The sequence below is a fragment of the Esox lucius genome, chromosome 15, assembly GCF_011004845.1.
Source record: "Esox lucius isolate fEsoLuc1 chromosome 15, fEsoLuc1.pri, whole genome shotgun sequence".
Taxonomy (NCBI): domain Eukaryota; kingdom Metazoa; phylum Chordata; class Actinopteri; order Esociformes; family Esocidae; genus Esox; species Esox lucius.
Window position 1 is genome coordinate 24,966,284 of NC_047583.1, and position 27,116 is coordinate 24,993,399.

The following is a 27,116-nucleotide window of genomic DNA, read 5'->3' on the forward strand; positions in this document are numbered from 1 at the left end:
TGTTTGTTTTGCCTGTTCAGTCTGTGTCGCATGTTACTTCTGTTGTCTAATACCTTGCAGCCCCTCCAAGAGAACTTAGGGCTGTTGTACATGTCATGCTTTAACAGGAAGAGGAAGAGTATGAAACCAAAGGGGGCCGGCGCAGAACCTGGGATGATGATTTTGTCCTCAAACGCCAGTTTTCTGCTTTAGTCCCGGCTTTTGACCCCAGACCAGGCCGGACCAATGTCCAGCAGACCACTGATCTGGAGATTCCTCCCCCAGGTACAGACAGACAGACCAGGGACTGTATTCAGTTCAATATTTGTAACGTCGGTCGTGGTTTGTGTAAGGTCACTAGAAGAAATACTTGTCAAGTCTTCAACACACATGACATGCTGCTCTTCCCCCTGGCTTCTCCTTGTCCTGGCAGGTACCCCTCGCTCCGAGGTCCAGGAAGAGGTGGAGCGTGCCCCCTCCCCCCACCTAGCCCTCATCCTCAAAGTGGCAGGACTTGGAACCACCCGAGAAGTTGAACTACCTCTCTCCAACTACAAGGGTACGATCTTCTACTACGTCCAGAAGCTCCTGCAGCTCTCCTGCAACGGCAGCATCAAGTCCGATAAACTGCGGCGGATCTGGGAGCCTACGTATACGTAAGTGACTCCATGGTGGTTGTTTCTCTTATTAGGATGAAGCAAAAACGGAACTTTGGCTGGAATAATGTTTGGACTTGTTTGCACTGTTTTGCAGGATAATGTACAGAGAAATGAAGGATTCGGACAAAGAGAAGGACAACGGAAAGATGGTAATTGACATCCCTTTAGACTTTCCTTCCCATTGAAATCTTGGCTGTGAATTTCTGTGGCTGTTTTCAAATGTTGTAGCTGGATAGATAGCCAGACCTACCTCATTAACCTTTAAAGCAGCAAGGAGACTTACTGAAAGCCCTACTATTGATAATGTAGCTAGAGTAACTGCACGGCCTCTAGTGGTTAAACCAACCTACTGTAATGCATGTCTATTTGCCTTGAGACTTTACAATCAGGGAAGACCAACATTTGGTTCTTCCTGTTGTAGGGTTGCTGGTCTGTAGAGCATGTGGGACAATACCTTGGCACTGATGAATTACCAAAGAATCACTTGATAACCTACATGCAGAAGAATGCAGACTCATCTTTCCTGCGCCACTGGAAATTAACCGGCACAAATAAAAGTATTAGGAAAAACAGAAATTGTTCTCAGCTCATAGCTGCATACAAGGTATAGAACGGCACCAAAATGTCGTGTGTATATATATATATTTTTCCCTTCACTGTTTTGACATGTTGTTTTCCTCCTTGCTTGACTGTCTCTTGTCTTAGACAGTTGTTGCTGTTCTTGTGAAGGATTAGTTTACTGTTTTACATCATGATGTCAGATGGTTCCTCACCCTGAAAGGAGTCAATTGGCATGAAGGAAATCTTATTCATGGTTTTCTTTAAATCGCCACTGCAAAGTTAAGCTAACTAAACCAAAGGAAAGTGCTGCCCCTTGGATCTTTATTTTCTAAGCTAAGAATGAGCTTCAACTGTAAACACATTTGCAGAAGAGTTACAACCAGTGGGCAGTTTATTAAGAAACAACTTTGCAGTACCTAGTCGGTCCCCTTGGCCTCTAGAACAGCCTGAAGTATTTGGGGCCTGGATTTAACAAGATGTCAGAAATGTTCCACAGGGATGTTGGTCCGTGCTGGTGGCATTATGCAGTTGGTGCAGATTGGACAGCAGAACATTCATGTTGTGAAAACTTTTCCATCTCATTACATTCATTGGGTCTAGTGACTGTGCAGAACACTCAAGTAAACTGAACAAGGATTTGTTCGACCAGGCTATGGATTTCTCAGTTGTCCAGTTTTGGTGATGGCGTGCCAAGAGTTGTGCGTTCTGAGATGCCGCACTGCGAACCACTGTTGTACAGACTAGTGTTGAAGCGAGGGGCTAAGTCATTGAAGCGAGGGACCTTCACTTCATAACTATTCAATCCAGTTACAAATTTAAACTTGTTAAATATGTAACATTTAATCATGTAACCTTGTGCGTTTAGGCAATCTTCCATTGGAAGAAAAGGATTGAGCGTTGTGACCAATAGCAGCTAGTCTTCTAATACACAGCCTAAACAATCACAAATATATCTATGAACGTTTGCTTATGGAAGATTATAATATTGTGCAGAGACTGTTCATTTACGTTACAGGCATGGTAGAAAAACAATATATATGAAGGGTTATTTCACCAAATAGCTGCATTGGAGCAGCTATGTATAACTGTTGGATTTTGAGACAGCCCATTTGCCCATTTCAGTTATTTTGCAAATATAATTTCATTATTCTCCTTAGAATGACCTGTTTTATGTTAGCGTATAGCAATCAAACCGTTTCGCCTCATGTTGTATTATGACTTAGAGTTATGTACTTTTTGGCGAGCTCTGTGTTAGTGCTGCGCTGGTCATCACTGTTCATTTTCAGCATGACAGTTAAGAATATTTTCAACAATAACAAGGTTATTTTTGTCATTTATATAGCCAATGTCCAGAGTCTATTATTTGTATTTAAATCAATATAGTACAGGTGCTAGCAAAATAGTCTGACATTTTAGATCAGTAGTCTTATTTTAGATCAGTCTGTGCACTTCTGAATGAAAACCTACTATTTCAAGAATGATTACAAATTACATTTGGTGTCATTATGGTTTTTCATGACTTATTTGAACCTATTAAATAATATATATTCAGAATTTCAGATGACTTCTGTGGCTCCTCAGCTCCTACAGAGTATTTGATTCTAAAAAACTTAAAACAACCGTCTTGGTTGTTGTATTTTTTCTGTTTAGTGTGAACTAGCCTGTCACAAGTTCAGCCTTTGCATTGAAGGCATATTAAAAACCTGTTTCTTTGGGGAATCTGTTAGCTTTGGGAAGTTAATCAATGGCATGTACACCAGCCTGTAATTTCTGGAGCTCTTTTACTGGTGTATAGGCTGCTTAGATTGTACTGTGTGTTATTATAACGACTCCCAACAATGTTTTGTAGTTGAACTCATAAAAAAAAAAAATTGGGATATTGGATTTCTCTTTAATGTAGCTAATGCTTTGACTATTTTGTTTAAAGGCACAGCTTAAATCTAGATCAGGGGTGTCCAAACCATTCCACGGAGGGCCGTGTGTCTGCAGGTTTTCGCTCTCTCCTTGTACTTGATTGACTAATTAGGTTACTAATTGGTTAGTTTCTACCCTCACCTGGTTGTTTAGGTGTGAACTGGGAACCAATTTATAAGAAAAACCAAAAACCTGCAGACACACGGCCCTCCATGGAATGGTTTGGACACCCCTGATCTAGATCAACCAAACAAAAATGCAAACACTAAACAGGAAATATACATTTGACGTTTCAAAATCAATAACTATGTGTATAATTTTATTTTATTACCTAGTCATTCAACTGAGATGGTAAGATGCTCAAACAAAAGACTTCGTCTCTGGGCAGGAATCATTGCTGGGGGAAGAAGCTGTGCCAGGTTCTGATGGTTACAGACTTGAGACTCTAGAATAGCGTATGGCTTTGGTGGCTGGGCTCCTTGACTATTTTTATGGCCTTCGTTCTCCCCCTGATGTAGAGGTCTTGGATGACAGGGAGCTTGGCAGCAGTGATTAACTCAACCATTCCCAGCTCCCTTTTAAGTGTGTTGCGTTAGAGAGTGGTGCAATTGCCATACGACGTAGTGATGAAGCCTTGGTACATGCTTTCAGTGATGCATCAGAAAAAAAAAATAACTATAGCATGTTTTATTATAAAATGACTGGACTGGAAAACTAACTGGTTTTTGCCGTCCTTCAAGTCCTCACCTCAAGCAGGCATGTTTGTGCAAGCTAATCTAACAAGACTTGACTTTTACATTGTCTTAATTCTTAACCATCAACTGTTTTCAAATAAAGCATTGGGCATGAGTAAATCAATACATATATACTAATGACTTTAAGGGTATAGCCATCTATTGCTAAAGATCATTAGTAGTGCTAAAATCATGTGATTTAAAAAAAAAATAATACTTTTGAAAGGGCAAAAGCCCCTTTAACATCTAACCAGATATTCAGTGTAATTTGGTTACAGTTTAATTTCCATTGATTGTTAAATGATTGTTTGGCCAAAGTTCGCTGAATATTGTAGTGACTGTTTAATGAAGCCCATAGCTTACTTTCAGGGTGTGGAACCATTTAATATCATGTTGTGATAGAGTGAACTACTGAGATTTCCAATAATTGGCTTGTGGCTGTTCTGTAAATAATGCGTTACCATGATTTGCATATACATATGTCTTTGTTGTGAAGTTCTGTTTCATTATTTTGTCATTTGAACATAATGATTGTGTGCAAAGTAACAATGAATGCACAGTAAAATAGCCACGCCGCTTACTGTCAATCAGGTAGTCTGTACAGTCCGGTAGCTGAAGGAAACGTCCAGTTAAACCACAGTCCATATGGTTGCTTGCAGGACTTCTGTGAGCATGGCTGCAGGTCGGGGGGGCTGAGCCCCGGCTCTCTGGGTGCTATGCAGACCTGTGACATTCTGAGCATGGCCAGGGAGCAGGCTCAAGCCAAGGCTGGTTCCAGCCAGAGTGCATGCGGGGTGGAGGACGTGCTCCAGCTGCTCCGCATCCTCTTCATCATCGGGGGGGACCCCCACGCCCAGGCACGCACCTTCCAGGAAGGTATGGATACAGGCCCACCTGCCAGACTGGGAACCTGACCGCTGATGTAGTACTCGCTGTTATGCCTCGATCTTCTACAAGATCTTACTCCTCAGGCCTTTGGGTAATGTTTTAATGACATTAGTTCCTTGATCGTGTGTCGTCAATCTATCGTGTTTCTGACCAGATGCAGACGATCTCCAATTCAACGCGTCACCCGAGGAATTCACCAGCAAGAAAGTCACGACAAAGATTCTCCAGCAGATCGAGGAGCCTCTTGCTTTGGCCAGCGGGGCCCTCCCGGATTGGTGTGAGCAGCTAACTAGCAAGTGTCCTTTCCTCATCCCCTTCGAGACCCGGCAGCTCTACTTCACCTGCACTGCGTTTGGAGCTTCCAGGTCAGTTGGTTTTGACACGCCCCTAGGCTGGTGCTACGTCCTGTACTTTCTGAACAACAGAAACCGGGCCGTCTCACATTATAGGACCGGTTCCATTTCAACCAGCTCATACCCCGTTGGCCCGGTTTCGGGTGTGTGTTTCTCGATCCCAGGGCGATAGTGTGGCTGCAGAATCGGAGGGAGGCCACCATGGAACGCTCGCGGCCCTCCGCCACCGTGAGGAGAGACGACCCCGGGGAGTTCAGGGTGGGCCGGCTCAAACACGAGAGGGTCAAGGTTCCCCGCGGAGAACAGATGATGGAGTGGGCCGAGAGTGTCATGCAGATCCACGCTGACAGGAAGTCCGTTCTAGAGGTAAAAAGCCACACCAGATTAAGTTTGATTTCAGTCCTGGGTGAAAAAGGCTGATCCACGGAGAATCTGGGACATGGTTATTGATAGTGTTGACTAGGTCATCATGACTGACTGTGTGTGTGTGTGTCCAGGTTGAGTTCCAGGGGGAGGAGGGCACAGGCTTGGGTCCTACCTTGGAGTTCTATGCCCTGGTAGCAGCCGAGTTCCAGAGGACTTCCCTGGGTATCTGGCTGTGTGACGACGACTTCCCAGATGATGAGTCTCGACAGGCAAGTAACGCCTTATCGTCCCATGAAAACCATGGACCCTAAATGACTATTTTAAACTAATCTGAGTAAAACAACGGACCATTGTTGTTGACATACTGTTTTCTTCAAGAACAACATATTTTCACATAAAATGGATGTTTGGATTATGGTCATGCCAGTGAAAATGCTCTGTTTCGTTCAGGTGGATCTGGGCGGGGGTCTGAAACCTCCAGGCTACTATGTCCAGCGTTCCTGCGGCCTGTTCCCTGCCCCCTTCCCACAGGACAGTGACGAGCTGGAGCGCCTCAGCAAACTCTTCCTCTTTCTCGGGGTCTTTCTGGCCAAGTGCATCCAGGACAACCGCCTGGTAGACCTACCTATCTCACGACCCTTCTTCAAGCTGCTTTGCATGGGTGACATTAAGAGCAACATGTCCAAGCTGCTGTATGCGTCCCGCGGGGGGCCCCTGGATCCCACCGAGCAGCACCGGCACTTCTCAGAGATCCAGTCGGAAGCCTCCACCGAGGAGAGCCAGGACACCTATTCCGTCGGCAGCTTCGACGAGGACTCCAAGTCCGAGTTCATTCTGGACCCGCCTAAACCCAAGCCCCCGGCGTGGTACCACGGCATCCTGACCTGGGAGGACTTTGAGCTGGTCAACCCCCACCGGGCCAAGTTCCTGAAAGAAATGAAGGAGCTGGCCGTGAAGAGGAGACTGATCCTGGGGAACAAGAGTCTGTCTGAGGACGAGAAGAACACCAGGCTGCAGGACCTCATGTTGAAGAACCCCATGGGTTCTGGACCCCCGCTCAGTGTAGAGGACCTTGGGTGAGCTCAGCTACCACCGCCACTCACATTGAGAGCGCCTTAACATAGTCAAGAGTTCTGTAGAGAATGTCCTGAACTGCAATGACATTAGTGCTAATGACATTATCTATCCAACAATCTGCTTTTGCGGAAACATTGAAGGTGTTTGAATAGGTTTCCCACAAAGCTGACAACTCTTTTGTTCTTGTCTAATACAACATCCCCTTTTCCCATAGATTGAATTTCCAATTCTGCCCCTCATCCAAAGTGCATGGATTTTCAGCAGTGGACCTGAAGCCCAATGGAGATGACGAGGTAGAAAACTGCCCCACTATTACGGGCCCCAACCGGACTTACTGGTGAGATGACTGGGATCTAAATCTGGCCTATTAATCCGTTTGCTGTTTCTGCCTCCAGATGGTGACCATGGAGAATGCAGAGGAGTACGTGGAGCTGATGTTTGACTTCTGTATGCACACTGGTATCCAGAAACAAATGGAGGCTTTCAGAGGTATGCCTGTTGAAATCATCACCCGTCAGATTTCTTTAGCGTTAGTCATGACTGAAGAAGTTGTAAGCTTTTGTGCACCTCATCTTCAACTAAATGAATGGTTTCTTTCTCAGAGGGCTTCAACAGAGTGTTTCCCATGGAAAAGCTGAGCTCCTTCAGTCACAAGGAGGTGCAGATGATCTTGTGTGGAAACCAGTCTCCTTCCTGGACGTCAGAGGATGTCATGAACTACACGGAGCCCAAGCTGGGCTACACCCGGGACAGGTATAATGATGACCCTCTACTATAGCTTGGTTTAAATCAGTACATCAGCGGGCTGTAACAGCTGGATGTTTTAAGGTTTCACTGTAGTCTCTTAACCCGAATAATTCCTTTTGTCCTCCATAGTCCTGGGTTCTTGCGTTTCGTGAGGGTGCTGTGTGGCATGTCGTCTGACGAGAGGAAAGCCTTCCTCCAGTTCACCACTGGGTGCTCCACACTGCCCCCTGGTGGTCTGGCCAACCTGCACCCACGCCTCACCATTGTTCGAAAGGTAAGGGTGTTCTGTGACGCCATTAAGAACTTGCAGTTAACCATGCTATTCAGGTTAATATTCACACATTTCAGGGGTATGTTGGAAATTATTTTATACTGTCCACTTGTATTATCAACCCAGAATGAAACTCCCATTGTCTGCCACCCCAGAAAAAGGGGAATATAGAGCATAATTTCATCTATTTATATATCTATCCCCCAAGGAGTGACTGCACTGCATGTAACCAAACTGTGCCTCTCATAGGTGGACGCCACAGACTCCAGCTATCCGTCTGTTAACACTTGTGTGCACTACCTGAAGCTGCCGGAGTATTCCTCTGAAGACATCATGAGAGAGCGCCTTCTAGCGGCCACCATGGAGAAGGGCTTCCACCTCAACTGAGCATGTGCCGCCTGCTCCATTATGACTGACCAACCCCCCCTGCTGGTGAAGCCTGTTGTGTTTTGTTGCAGAAAAAGAAACAAGCTGTGCTCTCTAAACGCCCCCCCCCCCCCCACACACACACACACACACATCTTTAACTCACCCGTCCTGTCATTTCCCAGTGAAAACTTTAGGAAAACAGTCCCGTGTTGACTCAACTAGCTACTGATACAGATAAGGCATGGGGCACCCCCCAGTTCCCTCTCCTCCGCTCGTCACAGCTCCCCCCTCTGCAGGGCACTCTGCTGCTTTAAGGGCTTGAGTGACTGGAAGCCAGGGCAGACAGTTTTCTCATGTTCGACAGTGTTTACTTTACTCTCTCCCCCTCTCATATACTCTGACTGTAAGCATCTGTGTACAAGTTATCTGTAGATTTGGGGGTTTTTCAGAATGACACCATCTTCTCTTTACTACCCGGCTGTCGACCCCTGACCCTCTTTCCCTTTGTGATGTGAGGGGATAAGGGCACCTGCTTCTGTAGAGCTAACCGTAGAGTGTTTGGGCATTTCCTTACAAGGTTTTTATGTTTTACTAGTGCCTGCATTTGAATATTAGGATTTCATTTTTCCTTCCTTTTACTTAATCTTATGACATACAATCATGATGCACATGCTAATAACTTTTCATTTTGCTTCCGTTACTGTGTATGTTTTGATTGTTCATTGCCCTGCTATAAGGATCAAAGTCCCGGAGTGCATTTGTGTAATTTTACAATAAAGCTATAGAGACAAAAACACTGGTTCTGTGTGCAAGGCACATTTAAAAAGAAAAAAAGCAAGCTATGCTTTCCCTTGTATTTTCTTTGTATATTATAAACATTTATTTAACTCAAGTTGCAGTTTGAAGTAAACAAATATTTTCAAATGTGTATGCTCCAGAAAAGAATCATTAAAATGTTTGCAAAGTATGAAACGTCTTGTCATGTCTTGTTTATTTCGGTAAAAAAAGTCAGATTAACATTTAATGCACATTAAAGAAGCAAATACAGGCCTGGGGTTTTGTAATACTTCACATTGAACAATATGTAAACCTTTTGAAAAACTTCAGTATGAAGTCTTAATAATTTGAATGGCAATGTGTCCCATTTTTCAAAGGCAAATAGCGTTGAGCTCAGTGTGCCTCAGCCATCTTGTCCAGAGCTAGCAGAGGGGCCAGAATGCGGTTCCTGTTTGTCTCCACTATGTGTCCGTTCTGAATCATCTCATCAAGGATGATGTGCACTTTATCCAGGTTGAACATGATCTGAGTTGAAGTTAAGTCCTTAAAGAAATCATTTTCAACACTGGATGCATTTGATTGAACAAATCTGAATATTAAATTGCTTAATTCCATAGTAACATAACTTTAATATACACTCCTTGTTGAGTGGCTTAATGGCAGCTCTGATACAAATTGCTGCAGCATAAAAGCATACAAATATTTAAGTTTATAAAGTCGCACTGACCAAACTTTGCACCTGCTTGTAAATTTTTTTTTTGAATTTGTTCTGTAAAAATGGTCATTGTGCGTTGAATTGTATGGTTTGTTTAATTCCCAATCATTTGTCTGACTGTCTAAACAAGCCCAAACAAGGATACTGAACGTTGTGTTGATTAGTCTGTGTGCTGTATTGTACTGTGCTAAATGCCAGACCTCGAATGGAACTGTTGGCTAGACAGATTTAGAAGCCTCTAATGTGATTGGGTAGGCATACACCCTCTATCCATTTCATGGTTTCCTAAAAGAACAAAGCAACTGATTTAACATTTGTAAAGGATACATCCAATTCACTCTGTCAGAAGAAAAACACAGCATGCAAATGGTTGTTATAGGCAAAGTTTAGATTAAAAAAAACATTGTAGACGTGGTAAATTTACCGAATACAGATAATGGTGAAAGTGTTTTACTATGAACTCACCACATGACCAAAGTACTTGTCAAGAACCTCAACAAAGTTGTGTACCAGCTCATAAATTGACAGCTCATTCTGGGGCAGATAGAGACATGACAAGCCATCAACCATGGATAATTCAATCTAATTAAAATATCAATCTTAACTTGATGGCATTAACACTGTTGCTCTTATAGTGAAATGATTAACTCACCTCTGTATCACTGATACCAACAACTATGAAAAGAGCAGCATACTGTCGATACACTAGCTTGAAGTCCTTGTATTCTACAAAAGAGCACTATATAGGAAATAAATTACTTAAAAGCAGGATGAACTGTCACCTGTCGGGAATGCATGTGAATTGGAACACGTCCGGCTATAGTACAACCAATAATACATTCAAAGCATTTCTCCAAGGTATAGCGCAATACTATTATTACTGTCCTGTTGTCTCGTACCTGCTCTTTTTTGCGCGAAAGGCATCCCTTGACAACATCAGCCTCCAGAGCAGGTCTCTTCCCAATGTCTACCTTCTCATAGTACTTAGACAGGCGGGTCTGTCCCTGTTTGTTCACCATCAAGAGGAACTTGATCATGGCGACCTCCAGGTGCAGTCTATCTGCAAAAAGGAAATTAATGATATACTAGCCTAACTTGTTTTGTACATAGCAAATTACGCAGTCTTGTGGTTTTGACTTTAATTTACCTATTACATAACCTGTTCAAGTTCGGACTATGATCAAGCGTTAAATGGGTTCAATTAAGTTCTATTTGAAGTAGTCTACTTACCCTAGACCAACAACATTTCAGATGTCAGATCCTCATGCTTCTGACACTATAACAATGTAATCAGCTACACTGTTGGATTAGACGGGTGAAGTTCTGTGCAAACAACACCTGATTGTTCTTTCTGTATCAGTGTCTTTTTTAATGCTATTTCTATTATCATATTTCCCTGGTTCAATATGACTATACCGTATTCGCCGCACGCATGCTCAGGCTACTGACTGTACTTGGATGACAGGAAAAAAGGAAAGAGTATGTCCCATCATGCAGCGCGGGCCAATTCTACCTCACCCCCGCAGTAAGGAGACTCTCATATCCAAGGTTCGGACTAATGGCGGCCGGCAAATCCGTACGCTGAGAGCAAATCCAAAACATTGCCCTGTATTACTACAGCTGTCAAGATATTTCAGAGAAAGTCACCATCAAATTTATAAGGGAATACTGAACTATTGAGGGGAGGGGGGCGAATTCAAGCAGCAAATTGTGCTGGGACTTTCCTCTTCTTAAAAATGGATGAACACCCCGGCGGAGGAGGAGTTGGAATGGCCGCCCCAAGACAACAGCAACAACCGCAGCAGGGGAATAACAATGTTAATCCCCAAATCGGTGGTGGAGGTGGCTCAGGGATGGGGCAGCAGCAGCAGGACGAGATGCCGCGGCCACAGCAGTATACCATCCCCGGTATTCTACATTACATCCAGCACGAATGGGCCCGATTCGAAATGGAGAGAGCTCACTGGGAAGTGGAGAGGGCCGAACTTCAGGTAGCTATTAGCTAGCAAGTTAACTCGGCTAACTAGCCAAATAAACATGTTTGACTAACAATGCATTTTGCTTTAATATTTTGCAACTTTTTTGTTTTGCAATCTTTGAATCCATTGACTATACCTCGACAACTAGCAAATGTGTACTGCATGAAGGTGCCCAACCAATATACTACTAACTAGCTAGTAGTATCCACGGAAAATAAGCAACGTTAGCTTAGCACAGGCTGACAAACGTTTGCCATCTATGTGAACAAGTTGAACACTACCAAGTATTAGTAATGTCTTACCGGCAATCTAAATAACGTTGACTCTTGTGCGTCTGCTATTCATTTAACTAGTCGTTTCTTATTTGAGGATCGTTGAAATGCAGATGGATCGAACTGTAATCAACCCGAATGCAGCTGACTGTCAACGAACGTTAATCTCTGAGGGCAGCCATTTTGGTTTGGTCATTAGGGCGACGAGTTGTCTCAGTCAGTACTCATCATGATTCACGGACCAACTAGCTAACGTAGTCGATGCCAGCCACCTACCTAGCTTAACATCGATCTTCCTATCTGTTTGATAATTTCACTTGCGCAATGTTTAACCTTAAAGTTGGTAAACATGTCAAAAACCTAGCTATATGCACTAATGTAATGCCAGTCGAATGGCTCGTGTCTGTTATTAGCAAGCATGCTAACATCAACAAAGCTGCTAGCTGTCGCCAGGCCCCACAGTCTCACACTCACTGCGCTGTCGAACACACATTCCTTTGTCGAATTCTCTTTCGTGTCACGGATGTGATCTTGGCAAGATATGTATTTCCTATTTCAGCTGCGGTTAGGACATTCGGATATATTTTTTTTTCCCCCTGCTACGTGACAATTCTTGCAGAAAACAGAGAAGGGAATGTTAGTTCAGTGTTGTGATTGTAGTAAAGAATGTGGAGGTGTTGAAATGCAGGCAGTGTCAGTCTACTGCTTTGTTTGAACATACACCCCCCCCCCCACCACCACCAATGCATTTGAAGTTGAGGCAGACGCAAGGTTATTGACTACCCATGTACTGACTTGCTCAGTGACACATACCTACAGCATTACTCTGAACAAACTGATTCAAGGCCTACTAGTCAAGAGTTCGGAATGAATAGAAAGCTGCCCAGTCTTCCCCATCCCTGTAGTGCTCTACATAGCTGCTGTCTGTCTATTTTCCCTCAGGAGTAAGTGTGTTGAGAACGCCAAGCTACATGTCAGGACCATGTAGAGAAAGTATTGGCTTACTAGATGACCAGCAAACCTGCCGGTTTTGGTGCACTGACTAATTTATTTTCATATTGAATTACCAATATGCTTTTATCTGGAGTGGCTTGAACATTAATATACTACATTGTCATATCAACATGAACAAGAAGTGTGCCCTGTTCAATTTACCATAGCAATGTGTTGGTCAGATGTACATTATCACTGTCTGCGTTCTGAACTTCTGTGTGTACGTTAATGAAGCAAGCTGACTGGGTAATTTAGGTCAACTGCACCTCTCCCATTGTGAGCGTTGCTTTGTGATCTGTCCACACCACTCAAGCCATCCGCCCTGTTCACACAAATCACTTCAATGTCTGCCTCAGTTACATCAGAACTGGAAATAAACACTATCTGGGTTAAATCAGGCTTTATAGGTCACTATGATTGCCAGGGCATATTTAGAGTCATTCTTATGTGGTCTCTATCTTTCTCCTGACTGTTGAACACAGAGTGATAGAGGAAGAAGCAAACTTGTCCAGGATAATTGATAACATACAAAGGTATTGACTGATGGTATATCTGGGGCTTTATTTTGAGTTTTGTAATCATTAACTTACAATATTTCATACCTCTTTATTTGAGTATGTGCAATCAGTGTCATTCTTTGATTGTGCTTTATTTGGTGGGTTATGTCATTTCCATTAGACGTCACATGTTTCCTCTGCACTTGTATGGTCCAGCTGGTGACTAGGTCAGCATTCACATGCTCAGTGCTAACGAGTAGTACTCTGGCGTGTTCTTCCTCTGTTCTGTATTGCTTGTATATTACATCTTAAATAGACAAGGGGAAAGTGCTGTTCCACATACTAATCTACCAAGGCTCCTGGAAATGGTCTGAAAACGTGATAGCTCTGAAATTCTTCATAATGTGGTCTGCTATTGCTCTAAAAAGAGAGTTCATGGAGGGTCCTTTATTGAATCCAAAAACCTTTTCAGAGAAGACAGTAGTGCTTCTACTTTTAGTTCAAGCTTGTGAAACCTTGATTTGCTGTACTAGGACTTCACAGACTGTATTCTTTAATGAAACAAAATGGTTGACATATACTTAGTCAAGCAAAAAAAGGAAACGGTCACTCTGATCTAATATACTGGCCTAAAAACATGTGAATTTTCATAGTCAGCGGTGCGCTGCCATGGCATACATGACACATTGGTGACCACAAAGCCCCAAAATTCAGCCGTTATCTCTGCGCCCGTTATTACCAGACAGCTGTACAGCCAGGGCCGCGTCTATTCCTGCTCCAATGCAGCTCATTACTTCGTCAGCTAGTTACTTTGGTTCTGTGAGCTCACCCAGTATCCCCAGGCTGAGCTTTGAACATCTCAACGCTGTGCCCTCAGAACAACATGGCAGCTAGGTCCTCAACTAGCTTTGCCAGCGAAGTCAGGATTGGTCTGAGGTCATGTCGCAATGGCAGCCCTTTGGGCAGGTGGGGGTGGGGGCTTCCTGAAGTGGATTTAGCAGTAGGGTTTTAACAGGACTTCGAGTCATTGCTAGGATTTGATCTCTGATAGACAGTTTAAGGTATGTCGGGCATGTCCCTCTGCCAGCACTCTTATAAGGGATGTTGATGTGAAATAAGAAGTGCCCTTATAACTATGCCCTACATTTAAATGTAGCAATATGTTAAACATACACATACAGGGATATTTCTTTAACGAAGGCTGTAGCCTGTTGTATCTGCTTGGGGGGTAGATAGTAGCCTGCTTGTGTAACGGACGACCGAGTCCCCTGGCTGTTGGGCTGGTTCCAGTGTGTCCACAGTTGGAAGACAAATGTAGACAGCTGTTGGTTCAGCTGAAACCCTCCTTACTCTAGTTAACGTTGACTGGCCAGACCTCCCACGCTGCTGGCCCCGCTAGAGACTCACTTAGCCCTTTGACTTCTAAACCGAGTGAACGGGCGGATTAGAGAAATGCACACAACATATGAATACTATTCCTGTATCATTATTTTGTAGAGAAATGTTCTAATTTAACTGATGGCAGACTTGTTTTTAAAACGGCCTTCTCCATGTAAACATAGAGGGAATTGTTCTCCTACTCCTTGAACAACATTTTCTCCTATCGTTTCTCCTGTGAGTGAGTAGACTGTGTGACTGGACTCGATGGATGAGATCTGCTTTTAGTATATTGTTCTGCTATGAGTTCTGAACCCATTCCTTAGAGGAAGAACTGTTCTGTAAGCTCACTGGGTGCCTGGGATGGGGAGTCACTATCTCAGGGCTGTCCCACCAAGCAAAGGAGCTTGATAAGACCTCTTTCCTGTTGATAAGATTTCTTTTAAATGATTTTTGCTCAGTCGGAGGGCACCGCAGTTTCTCTGCCTCCATGACCACTGTATGGAACTCTGCCTCCAGTTTACCTGCCGAACAGCTGGGTTGCTGGGCTTCAGCCTGCTGCTGAAAGATGGCTGTTTTAGCAACAGCAGACTAAAAATACCCTGTAGCTGCTACCCTTCAAAATGGCATTGGGTTTCACAGCTGTCCAGGGCTGAGAGGAGCAGGGGAAGAGAGACGGCTACTGTAAATAGTGCTGCTGTATGGACTGAACGTAGTATGGAGGTATACTGCTAGAGGCCTCTTCCAACCAGGGCCTGCTGCTTGGTAGGTGGCCATCCTGCTGAATTCACCAGGAGTGTACCCAGTACGTCTATTCCTTAAACCAGTGGTTCCCAATCAGAGGTACTAGGACCCCTGGGGGTACTTGGCCTCTCTACAGGGGGTTCTTGAAAACACTCATGACACCATAGGCTTACTAGTGAAATTAACAAGGGGGGGGGTACTCCAAGGGAACTCCAAGCAGAGCAAAATTCTGTCGGTGGTACAATAACTGAAAAGGGTTGTGAACCACTTTTAAGGCTTAGACCTTTCGCCTGTTCTTTAAGGCTGATTTTAACATCAGCAGTGTATCAGAGAGAAGTGATATATGTTTGCAATGACTAGGGGAGAGGCCATTCCTTCTGAAAAAGGACTCCAAGTGAACCATAATGTGAAGTTCATAGGAGCACATTACATTTAGTGTCTTATCAAAGCTAAAAGACTGATTTTAAACTGTTTTTCCACCTTACGGATTAGTTAGGGCTTTGACTGGTGATCAAACAGATGGAACGAGGGCTTAGACAAGATCACAATCTACCAGAACTAGAATTAAATGGTCTTAGAAATGCATCAAAAAACAACCAATAGAAACACGTATGTTCTGTTTCTGATATTATTAGCGGTTTCCTGAATTTTAGAAACATTGTCTTGTGCCTTATAATGCTATTACCAAAGCTCATATATTTTGAGATGTTCAAATTTCTATACTTCATGGGGAGGAAACATACAAATTAGCTTTTTTTTGTTTTAAGAGATTAATGCATGTAGTTCAGTTACCAAATCAATAAGAGTTTTCTCTAACGGAATCCCTGCAATAGATCTGGCCCCAATGAGAAGTCGTAGTGGTAAAAAACTACAGTTAATTCACCAGTCATGTTTTTCCCTTCTACTGACATACTGCTAGCTTCAGCTCATAACTGTTATCTTTATGTCATCTGGTGGTTAAAGCAAGACTGACTGAAATGTGTCTAATCCCTTCTCTCTCCAGTTAATGTCACCTTACCTGGCTTGTCCTCACACCTACTATGACACCTAAAGTACTCAACAGTACAGATGCAGTGGTGCCCAACCCTTTTCAGTTACTGTACCACCCATAGAATTTAGCTCTGCTCAGAGTGCCCCTGAAATTCCCCCTCATTTTTATTTCACTAGTAAGCGTGAGTGTTTTCAAGTACCCCAGGGATCCTAGTACCCTTTGTTGGGAACCACTGTAAGAGCATGCAGGAGTGTTGTGATGAACTATACTGTAATAAACTTTTTGATACCTCACAAAAGAGGACCTCAACATTTTGTTTTCAAAGTAGTTGCAGAAATTGTTTGCTTCGTCAACCATTAACAATTTTTTCTCTTGTTTCTCTTAGGCTCGAATAGCATTCCTACAAGGTGAAAGGAAGGGTCAAGAAAACTTAAAGAATGATCTAGTTAGAAGAATAAAAATGTTAGAATATGCATTAAAGCAAGAAAGGTGAGTGTATATTGATTCTTTTTAATGGTCAATTGCATTGATGTAAACCCATTTATAATCTTAATCTTTAATTTCAATGCAGTTTTTATTATTTTATTAAATTGTCATTTGTTTTTTTTGCACTAGAGCGAAATACCATAAATTAAAATATGGAACAGAATTAAATCAAGGTGAAGTTAAGATGCCCAGTTTTGAATCAGGTATGGACCTTTATTCTGCAGTACAACCTGATGATGATGAATAGGATAATGTCCAGCCACAGGGGTTTTATGAACCTTTCTGATGTGTTTTGTTTCTAGAAGATACCAAAGACACAGAGGTCCCATCAGTCCCTCAGAACAGTCAGCTGACATGGAAACAAGGAAGACAACTCCTCAGACAGTAAGTATTCTACTGACATGGACTTATGTAGCTAGACTGCTAACACACTATAAAATAGGCCTACATGGCTAGCCTGCTAACACACTAATAGACTCCCATTGCTAGCCTGCTGAAACATTCTGAAAGAGTAACGTAACTAGCCTACCAACACACTATCCAATAGACTCACGTAACTAGCCTACCAACACACTATCCAATAGACTCACGTAACTAGCCTACCAACACACTATCCAATAGACTCACGTAACTAGCCTACCAACACACTATCCAATAGACTCACGTAACTAGTCTGCTGACACATTATCTAAAGATAAAGACTATCCCCTATCAGGTCCTGCATACATAAAAGCTGATGTAATAGAAGTGCTGAACTTAGATGCAGTCCTCCATATTCATGTAATAAGGTAGCACTATATTGGAAATAACTGACATTGTGATATTTTGTTTTTCTGAGATATATATATATTGTGATATGAAAAAATACAGGATGTCTTCAGAAAGAGCTTTGGCTATCAACCTCACAGTATGTATCCTTCATTCTTCCCCAGCACCATCCTCTACAATTAAAATGTATGAAACTCATGAAAATTTTTATATTTCAGAACAGGTTGCTAGGTAATAATATGTAACAGTAATAGTATAGCAATAGCAATAGTAGTAAAATAGAATGCGCAATTGGGCATAACTTACCAACTGCAAGATGCAGTCTGTGGCCAAAGCACTGCAATCTGGTCCACTTGTTCAGGTGCAGCCTTCACCATGTTCACGGCATTGTTTGTTGTTATACAGACTAGATGACTCATCTAGGCCCCAATCAGCTAAAGCTTCTCTCAACCCTGTTGCAATGTTCTCACTTGTATGATCCTCTGGGAAAATGCTGTTAGCAAACAGCGACTTTTCATGTGGAAGCACTCATTAATAAAGTGTATGGTCAGACTTATGTAGGGCTCCGTTGTTCGGCTGGACCACAAGTCTGTTGTTGCTGTATAATATTCAACTTGTGCCTTCCATTTCTTGTTCAGCTCTGGGGTGGCAACTTGAGAAAAATAGTTGCGTGATGGCATTACATACCGCATGTCAAGCGACCAGATGTTTTTAAAACCTTTGGCGACATGAAATGTTATTGAATCTGTGATTTCTCTCTGTCGTTTGGGATCTTTCTCTTTTGGTGTAATCCTGGCAAATGCATCAGAAATATATTTTTGCTTTGGATGGCATTGAGATGCTTTGCACTCTGTGGTGTCGCTTTAAATCATTGAACAAATTGGTCGTGTTGTGGCTACAATTGCAAGGCACTCTTGACAAAGTACCTGTTTTTGGTCAACATCATCCTGTCAATAGCAGAAATATTTCCATGTAATTGATGATGCATTTCTTTTTGCAACCAAATTCTCAATTTCGGTCTTTTGCCTGTTCCTCGCTCATCATTTCATCACGCGCAAGCAGTGCCTGCATGTCAACTAAATGCAGCAACATACCATGTTTAAAATAATAATAATAAACTGTGTATCCAATAAATTACCTTATATCGGACAGATATAATGCTGGTTTTCCATTTTAAAATACCCGATATATTGTAGACTGATTCATGTCTCCCTAACTAAATGACACATTCTGCGATGTGACTATTGCGGATGCGTACATCGCAATGTCAATGCTGAAACAATATATCATGCAGCCCAACAGTGTAATCTCCTTCCTTATGATCGAAACCGACCTGATAAGCACTCCTCAGGGTTGCTTTAGGAATACAGGTCCAGGTTTACTTGGCTGAATTGTTTTTGTGTGTTGTTTGTGTCCCAACAGATATCTTCAGGAAGTAGGTTACACGGACACAATACTAGATGTGCGGTCTCAGAGAGTGCGCTCGTTACTGGGTCTGTCCGGCTCGGAGCAGAACGGCTCGGTAGAAACCAAGAACCTGGAACAGATCCTCAATGGAGGCGAGTCTCCAGCCAAACGAAAGGGACAAGATATGAAAAGGTCGGTCCCTGTGCTTCATCTGAATTTGCTTCAGTGATTGTCTCAAGGCATTGTTGTTAACAAACGGCACGGCCGTTCAATTTTCATGACTCACCTAAAATCCCTCTTGCTCTACTTTTTCTGGTAACTTCCCATACAGCTGATCTCTGGATTCTGTTCATTCTGCCTCTAAAGCTTTTCTTTCGAAAAGCTTTAGCCACATTAGTCAGACCTGTGCCATCCCTTTGACCAAAAAAATGCTCCTTAATGATGCGTTGCTTTAAGTTGCTATTCTATCTGTTTTTCTAGGAATCCAGGAGATGTTCTGGAAACATTCAACTTCTTAGAAAACGCAGACGACAGTGATGAAGATGATGACGAGGAGGGAGACCTTATGGAGGATATAGACCGAGGCAAACGCACAATAAAAAAACATAAGATTAAGGTGAAAGCTTCTTCGTGTGTGAAAAGACCAGTGCTAATGTTGTTACATTTTGCATTGCTATTGCGTGTCGTGACATCTAAATGATTACAATCTAGAGGTTTACTTACATTCAGTACTATTTTATTGAATTCTTTGTCCATTGGTCTCCTAAACTCCAAAATGGATAATAATTGACAGTATTTTGATCATTTTATGTACAGTGACTGACCACAGAACCATACCATGTTGACTTTTAGCCTACTAATGTTGTCTTGTTTTATACTAGTATTTGTAGCTAAAGGAAAATTGGCGATTTAAAAAAACACGATGGAAAGTTCAGTGTGACGTCATTCTCATTAGGAGCATTCCTGCTTTACACCTGCTTCATTCTGTTGTCCTGGTACAACTGAATTACCATTCAAGGGAGTGTGGACTTGAACTTCTGTCATAGTAATCCAGAAACGCAGGGCTGTTACTTGAACAACTAGTAGACAGTTCCACTGTGGCGGACCTGGCAGCTGACCGGATTTGTCCTCTGTTCAGGTTGGAAACGAGGGCCTGGCCTCTGACCTTCCAGACGACCCTGACACAGAGGAGGCTCTCAAGGAGTTTGACTTCCTGGTGAACGCCGAAGATGGCGAAGGCGCCGGGGAGGCCCGGAGTTCAGGGGACGGGACCGAGTGGGGTAAGACAAGTCCCTGCTGAGAGCTAGCTTGTAACCACTCTCAGCCTTGCTTGGCATTAATTACAGCTTATACCTCAGTGGATTAGGATTAATAACCAGTAGACCCACATGGGTTTGGAGTGAAGGGCCCGTGGCGTGGACAGCGTCTGTGTGGAATGCACGTCTATCACTGCCAGTGGTCGACGGAACGCAGCTGTACTGTACTGGGGTGGGGGGTGTATTCTGATCTGCACCAAGAAAGGCCCGCCCCGTGGAACCTTCATGGTGCCAGTGCTGCGTCAGCATTCCTGTGTACTGGTGCACAGGATATTCTGAGCCCTCCTCGTCTCCTGTGACCACGCTCTGACACACACACACACACACACACACACACACACACCTTTGCTGCTGCATGCCCTGTTGTAATCCCAGCCCCTCTGGTCTGTCACATATCTCCGGCAGCATAACTGTCAGCGCAACCCTTCAGAGGCGCTGTCATCCAGATAACCCGGTCCTGCTCGCCGGGTCATGAAGTCAGCTCCATGTAGCCGCGATGAGCCTAGCGTTTGCAGCTGCTTCCCCTATATTAGCTGTTTGTTTCTAATGACGTTTAAGGCTTTGACCTCAACTTTCCGCTACGTCTCCTTAAGTGTTGGTGGCGCGGCTTGTAAAGCTTGTATGTGGAAGTCAATCGGCTTAGTGCCCCCCCCCCCCCCCCCGTGGTGATTCGCGCCCGGGTGAATGTTTTGGCGCCCCGGTGAGAGGAGCGGAACTGGTTGTTTATGCGAGCTGGACCGTCGTGTCTGTTGTTCAGGAAGGTCTCTTCTCTCTTCTTAGCCGAGCCCTTACCCTTCCCGTCGGGCGGCGGTAAGTCCTTCATCATGGGCTCCGACGACGTCCTGGAGAGTGTCCTGGGCCTGGGAGACCTGGCTGACCTCACGGTCTCCAATGATGAAGCCGACTACAGCTATGATGTAAGTCTGCCCTTTGACCCAGCTGAACAGCCCCACCCATAAAACTCCTCTGTTCTTCGGTCTCCTTCGAACCCCCAACTTCCCCCCCAAGGAAGGAGACAGTATCCACTACTTTAAATGTAACAATCACTTGTGTAATTGTTTTTGGTCCTTCCAGGTCTGAACGTTTGCTTTAACACAAAGGAGTTACTGGGTTGTTGCTTCTTGGTAGGACTAAGAGCCAGTTTCATCAAAGCGCTTAATGGTTTTTGTGACTGCATGTAAAGTTCTTGAAATGTTCTGCATTGACTGACCTTCATGTAATTTTTTTGTGTGTATTTGAGCTATTCTTGCCATAAAATGGACTACTAAAATACAGTCAGAATGATGGTCTACTGCATACCATGGTCTACCATGTCACAACACAACTGATTGGCTCAAATGCATTAAGAAGACAAAAATTCTACAAATGAACAGTTTATTGAAATGCATTGCAGGTAACTACCTCATAAAGCTGGTTGAAAGAATTCAGTGTGCAAAACTGTCTTCAAGGCAAAGGGTGGCTTCTTTGAAGACTACAATATGAAATGTATTTTGACCTGTTTAACACTAATCAAAGTCTTATTAGTCCTTTCTATTTTTCGTGTTAAGTGTTACACTGCAGACTGATACTGTTCCAAACAGTTCTCCATAAATACGTGAACCATTGGACTCCCACTTGAACACCCTGAACCGCTCTCCTTCTGAATCCCTTCTCTCTCTGACACGCCCTCAGACACACTTTACTGACAGTCATTCAGAACCACAGTGGTTTCACTGAGAAGTAGCGGGTCATACATGGAGCTACATATTCCCGTTCAGTCTGGACACACGCTGGTCGCCTGTCTCCGTATCTTCACTCCACAGTTGTTGAAAGTGGCCCCTCTGTCTTTTCCTCCTCTGTCCTGTCTATTCTTAGATGCCAGCCAATAAGGACACGTTCAGGAAGACGTGGAATCCCAAGTACACTCTGCGGAGCCACTTTGACGGGGTCCGGGCGCTGGCCTTCCATCCCGTCGAGCCTGTCCTGGTCACTGTGTCGGAGGACCACACCCTCAAACTGTGGAACCTGCAGAAGACCGTACCTGCCAAGAAGTAAACACGCACCCCTGCTCAGGGACATGGTTTTGCCATTCATATCTGACTATTCTGATAAACCCGGTGAAATAACCTTGTATGTTTCCCGTTCATTAGAAGTGCCTCTTTCGACGTGGAGCCCATTTATACGTTCCGAGCTCACGTGTACGTATCTCGCCGCTGGTTCTGTTTTTAAACAGTCGGACAATAAGTTTCTTTTCTCATTTGGTTCGCGTGTGCCTTTCTCTCGCCGCACATTGACGAGCGGTGGTTAGTGTGAGACGTGGGTCTGATGTGGCTGTCCTCTCACCAGGGGGCCTGTGCTGTCCCTGGCTGTGAGTTCCAGTGGGGAGCAGTGCTACAGTGGAGGGATCGACAGCACCATCCAGTGGTGGAACATCCCCAGTTCCAACGTAGACCCTTACGACACCTATGGTGAGGTGGACCGCCGTTCGCTAGTCTGTCCGGCCCGTTCCAGTCAGGGATACGTGGACGTTTTTCTTCCAGTCCTTGAATAACCCCGGAGCTGTGTTGGTTGTTGTTTACCCCCCCCCCACCCCCCCCGTAGATCCCAGTGTTCTAGCCGGAACATGGCTGGGCCACACGGATGCTGTGTGGGGGCTAGCCTACAGCGGGATCAAGAACCGCCTGCTGTCCTGCTCAGCCGATGGAACTGTCAAGCTGTGGAACCCCCAAGAGAAGAACCCATGCATAAGCACTTACAATGCAGAGAAAGGTAAGAGAAGAACATGCATCTCCACTCACAATGCAGAGAAAGATAAGCGCAAAAGCGTGGACTGGCATATTTCATTAGATAGCCACTGATGTCTTTTAGAATATCACATTAGGATAGCCTAAATATTTCCATGTCTGCTTGAACAGACATGTCTGCTAGAATTACACTATGTAACAAAATGTTTGTTCCTGAGTAGAAAGTGTTATTTCACTAAAAAGTATCAAATTATTATTCCCCAAAAACTGGTTTTGTGACCAGGACAGGTATATTTTCAAATGTACCTATTTCTGATGAGAAAACAGGTGATTTTGTCTTTTTCTTCACATAAAGTCATAAATAAACAACATATGAACCCACATTAAGATGTATTTATACTAAAGTAATACAAAAATGATTAAGATGTTTTGTCATTTTTTTTGTCAATAATGATGTTCATAATCACATCATTATTGGGCCTTGACGGACGCTTGGCGTTTAGTCACGTCACTACCATCCCAGTGGTGTGGTCCACAGCTGTTTATTCACACAAACATTACCTGACAACTACACTTGATTAGGCTGTGTGTCAGGTTGCGGAGATCGGTGTGATTAATGGGGGGGGAAAGCTCTTCAGCTGAAGTTTGTGTTTCTGTGTGTGACAGATCACGGCATCCCCACTGCGGTGGACTTCAACGGCTGTGATCCGGCACACATGGTGGCTTCCTTCAACACGGGCACAGCTGTGATCTATGACCTGGAGACATCACAGCCTGCCGTGGTGTTTGCCACTCAGGGGGAGAGCAGTGAGTTTGTCAGGCTTTGGGGTTTCAGGCTGGGTGTCTGTAAAAGCACTTTGTGACAACTGCTGAGGTAAAAAGGGCTTTAGAAAACACATTTAAGTGCATTTGATACTGCTAAACCAACAGTAAACCAGAGATAGTATGGCTGTACAGAAACCTGTTATGAAGGGTTAAAACACTATACCAGAGAGAAAACCTCTACAGAAACATGTTATGAAGGGTTAAAACACTATACCAGAGAGAAAATGACTACAGAAACATGTTATGAAGGGTTAAAACACTATACCAGAGAGAGAACTACTACAGAAACATGTTATGAAGGGTTAAAACACTAGACCAGAGAGAAAATGACTACAGAAACATGTTATGAAGGGTTAAAACACTAGACCAGAGAGAAAATGACTACAGAAACATGTTATGAAGGGTTAAAACACTAGACCAGAGAGAAAATGACTACAGAAACATGTTATGAAGGGTTAAAACACTATACCAGAGAGAAAATGACTACAGAAACATGTTATGAAGGGTTAAAACACTATACCAGAGAGAAAATGACTACAGAAACATGTTATGAAGGGTTTAAACACTAAACCAGAGAGAGCAACTGCAGAAACGTGTTATGAAGGGTTAAAACACTAAACCAGAGAGAGCAACTGCAGAAACGTGTTATGAAGGCTTAGAACAAGACTACACCACAGAGAGTATCGATGTACAGAAACATGTAATGAAAGTTTAAAACAACGCTATACCAGACAGAGTAAGACAAAGCAGAAACATAATTGAAGGTTTAAACAACTCCAAAACCAGAGAGAGAACGACTACAGAAACATGTTAGGAAGGAAATCAATACTGGGTAGCATTCATATTTGCGCCCCTGATTTTCCTTATGAAGTTTCTAATGTTTTGGATCTAATGTTTGGGTTCTATTTTCCTACACTGTGGACATGTTGTTGAATACTAGGTTTGTCCTCATTTTGAGTGGTGTATTATTAGATGGCGTGATGATGAGCCATCCTCTGTGTTTTCAGCTCTCCCTGCGGCCAACCACATCAACAAGGTGGTGAGTCACCCCACCCTTCCTGTCACTATCACTGCCCACGAGGACAGGAACATCAAGTTCTTCGACAATAAATCAGGTAAGCGGATAGGAGTGGACACTTCAGCTACCTAGACCGCCCGTCTGTCTGCCCTGAGCTCGGTGAATCACAGCCAGGATGAGAGAATGACTATATATGGAGACGGTTTGGGAAAACCTTGACACCGGTTGCCATATCTATCTATAGCTCTCTGACTGAAGCCGGGTCTCTTGTTTTTCTGTGTTTTGCCTGTTGCCCAAGTGTTTCTACTGAGTGTGTTGTTTGCCCTGTAGGTAAAGTGATCCATGCCATGGTGGCCCACCTGGATGCCGTCACCAGCCTGGCTGTGGACCCCAACGGTATCTACCTGATGTCAGGCAGTAAGTCCAGTCAACCAGTCTCTCAAACCGAGGCCTCTTGTTATTCTTTGTTGGAAGGCGGGCAACATATTTTCGGGGTTCAGGTTGCTCTCGTACCTGCTACGGTTCTAAAGGTTTTCTCCTTACTGTACGTGTTCCTCCTCAGGCCATGACTGCTCCATCCGCCTGTGGAACCTGGACAGTAAGACCTGCGTTCAGGAGATCACAGCCCACCGCAAGAAGTCGGACGAGTCCATCTACGACGTTGCCTTCCACCCGTCCAAGGCGTACATAGCGAGCGCTGGGGCCGACGCCCTAGCCAAAGTGTTCGTGTAGCGCGCCGGCGCTGCTCCGCTGCGACGAGACAACGGCCGAGAAAACTAAGGATTGCTTCACTGCCTTTTGTGACAAGCATTTTACGACACTACATTGAAGCCGCCTCCTTTCAACCCCATCCCTTTTGAACTCAACACTTGAAACCAGGTGCCAATGGGACTGATGCCAGGTGTGTGTGTGTGTGTGGGGGGGGTGGAGGAGCGCCCAGTCGCTTTTCTCTATTTTCAAAGTTAAAAAAATTAAAATAACCCCAAGAACGTTAAACTGTATTTTACTGTAGGTTAAAAGAAAAAAAGCTGGAGTAAAACAAGTCTGTGTATGTAGCCTTTTGACTGGGTTTGAGCCAAGCTAATGTCTGCCCTGTAGGTGTAGTTCAGTGACAGGCTAACGGGTTGGCTGTTGAACGCGTCAGTCAGACAGCGGGCCGTCGCAGAGAGATGTCAGGAACGGGTCGTGTGTTTAACTCGATTCACGCCGCGGGGCTGACCCCTAACCCTGCTGTGCTGATTCCGATCATCCCCCACCCCCACCACAGTGTACTGTTCACCACAGGCCCAGGAGCTACGGGGGATTTGGAACCAGGCTGGTCCAGTACAGCACAACATGTCTCGGCTCGGTTTGGTTTGGCTCACTAGTGTCATAGGGTTTTTCAACCAGGAGACCCTGCAGCGTCAGTTCAGTTCACCCTTCACTCAGTCAGGCGTCCACTGAGAAACATCCATGTAGCGAGGAAGATGATACAAATGAAATATACATTTCAGCTTCATACTTTAGCATTATTAACATTACATTTTTGTGTAAAGAAATATAGTTTTTATAATCCTTTTTATATAAATGTCTGTCATAACAGCACTGAAATTGAAGTAGAAAAAAAAAAAAAAGGGAATATTTATTCCTGGTCGGAACCCTCCATCACAACTTGTGCTGATCCTGCACAACCATCATCTAACTTCCTGTTTCCTGTCACTGAAAACACTTGGTGACCGCGCCCTTCTAACCCGAGGATGCTATGTTCCATGGCTTTGATACTGTCGTGTCACGTGAGTAAAGACTGTAGGACTAAAAGATGCCCAGTTCATGGCTTCCTGAAAGCTCTCTTTAAAATAAACTGCAGCATCCTATCACTATGTGATATTTTTTGTACACCTTACTGTATTTGAGTTTATTTATCACAGGTTAACAGACATCTTAATACTATTTATTTCACTATCTGTTGGTCTTATCATTTTAACTGCATAAGGTCCAAGGATATCTGTAAGATTGGGCTTTAAAGATGGAACACTCACTTCAAAACAAGTGAAACCTATAGGTTAATATAAATGCTGTTTTTAAATGCATTCTAAGGTCTGAGGTATACATTTGCCTTATTCTGTTAAATCAGTGCTTTTCGGCAAGCATGGGGTGTCATTTTTTTTCCGAGGTTTTCCTTTAAGGGATTGAAATAGCCAACACAATTTATTTCTTCCAGATTTTTTTTTTAATTGAGGGTTTGGAATACCAAACACGATGAATCACGACTCAGTCTGTTGTTTGGTTTTTCATTCCCTTTTATCCTGTAAAACTTATTTTCAAACATGC

General features: G+C 43.7%; 3 protein-coding genes across 13 annotated transcripts in view; 2 read left to right on the forward strand and 1 right to left on the reverse strand.

The window, feature by feature from the left end:
* The window catches only part of hectd1 (HECT domain containing 1), a 28,217-nt gene extending 19,408 nt beyond the window's left edge, over positions 1–8,809 (forward strand). For 5 of the 6 annotated variants that reach the window (XM_010892939.5, XM_010892944.5, XM_010892941.5 and 2 more), the window contains 14 exons: positions 108–264; positions 413–635; positions 733–787; positions 1,060–1,242; positions 4,507–4,723; positions 4,890–5,100; positions 5,253–5,454; positions 5,586–5,723; positions 5,905–6,530; positions 6,746–6,824; positions 6,927–7,020; positions 7,134–7,284; positions 7,408–7,552; positions 7,799–8,809. In XM_010892939.5, coding sequence (XP_010891241.4) covers positions 108–264; positions 413–635; positions 733–787; positions 1,060–1,242; positions 4,507–4,723; positions 4,890–5,100; positions 5,253–5,454; positions 5,586–5,723; positions 5,905–6,530; positions 6,746–6,824; positions 6,927–7,020; positions 7,134–7,284; positions 7,408–7,552; positions 7,799–7,936 — 2,619 coding nt within the window. In that variant the 3' untranslated portion in view covers positions 7,937–8,809. The remainder of the gene's footprint in view (positions 1–107; positions 265–412; positions 636–732; positions 788–1,059; positions 1,243–4,506; positions 4,724–4,889; positions 5,101–5,252; positions 5,455–5,585; positions 5,724–5,904; positions 6,531–6,745; positions 6,825–6,926; positions 7,021–7,133; positions 7,285–7,407; positions 7,553–7,798) is intronic. The other variant, XM_010892943.5, reaches the window with a different exon arrangement.
* A 78-nt stretch (positions 8,810–8,887) lies between these two features.
* Positions 8,888–12,265, reverse strand: ap4s1 (adaptor related protein complex 4 subunit sigma 1). 6 transcript variants are annotated; one of them, XM_010892932.4, is made up of 6 exons: positions 12,136–12,252; positions 10,310–10,470; positions 10,063–10,149; positions 9,876–9,944; positions 9,738–9,749; positions 8,888–9,220 (listed from the first exon to the last, which is right to left on the reverse strand). In XM_010892932.4, the coding sequence occupies exons 1-6, from the start codon at positions 12,152–12,154 to the stop codon at positions 9,089–9,091; spliced, it is 480 nt and encodes a 159-aa protein (XP_010891234.1). In that variant the 5' UTR covers positions 12,155–12,252; the 3' UTR covers positions 8,888–9,088. The 6 variants fall into 6 exon arrangements, 5 of the variants coding, with proteins under 5 accessions (XP_010891234.1, XP_010891237.1, XP_010891235.1 ...); XM_010892935.4 differs by lacking the exon at positions 12,136–12,252 and adding an exon at positions 11,692–12,115 and having other exon boundaries at positions 10,310–10,466; XM_010892933.4 differs by lacking the exon at positions 12,136–12,252 and adding an exon at positions 11,692–12,115.
* Positions 10,944–26,419, forward strand: strn3 (striatin, calmodulin binding protein 3). Its single transcript, XM_034297337.1, has 16 exons — positions 10,944–11,401; positions 16,649–16,752; positions 16,879–16,952; positions 17,052–17,133; positions 18,940–19,116; positions 19,405–19,540; positions 20,063–20,204; positions 21,021–21,157; positions 22,095–22,270; positions 22,370–22,417; positions 22,566–22,687; positions 22,821–22,988; positions 23,630–23,770; positions 24,796–24,903; positions 25,137–25,223; positions 25,369–26,419. The coding sequence occupies exons 1-16, from the start codon at positions 11,147–11,149 to the stop codon at positions 25,536–25,538; spliced, it is 2,127 nt and encodes a 708-aa protein (XP_034153228.1). The 5' UTR covers positions 10,944–11,146; the 3' UTR covers positions 25,539–26,419.
* The last annotated feature ends 697 nt before the right edge of the window (positions 26,420–27,116 follow it).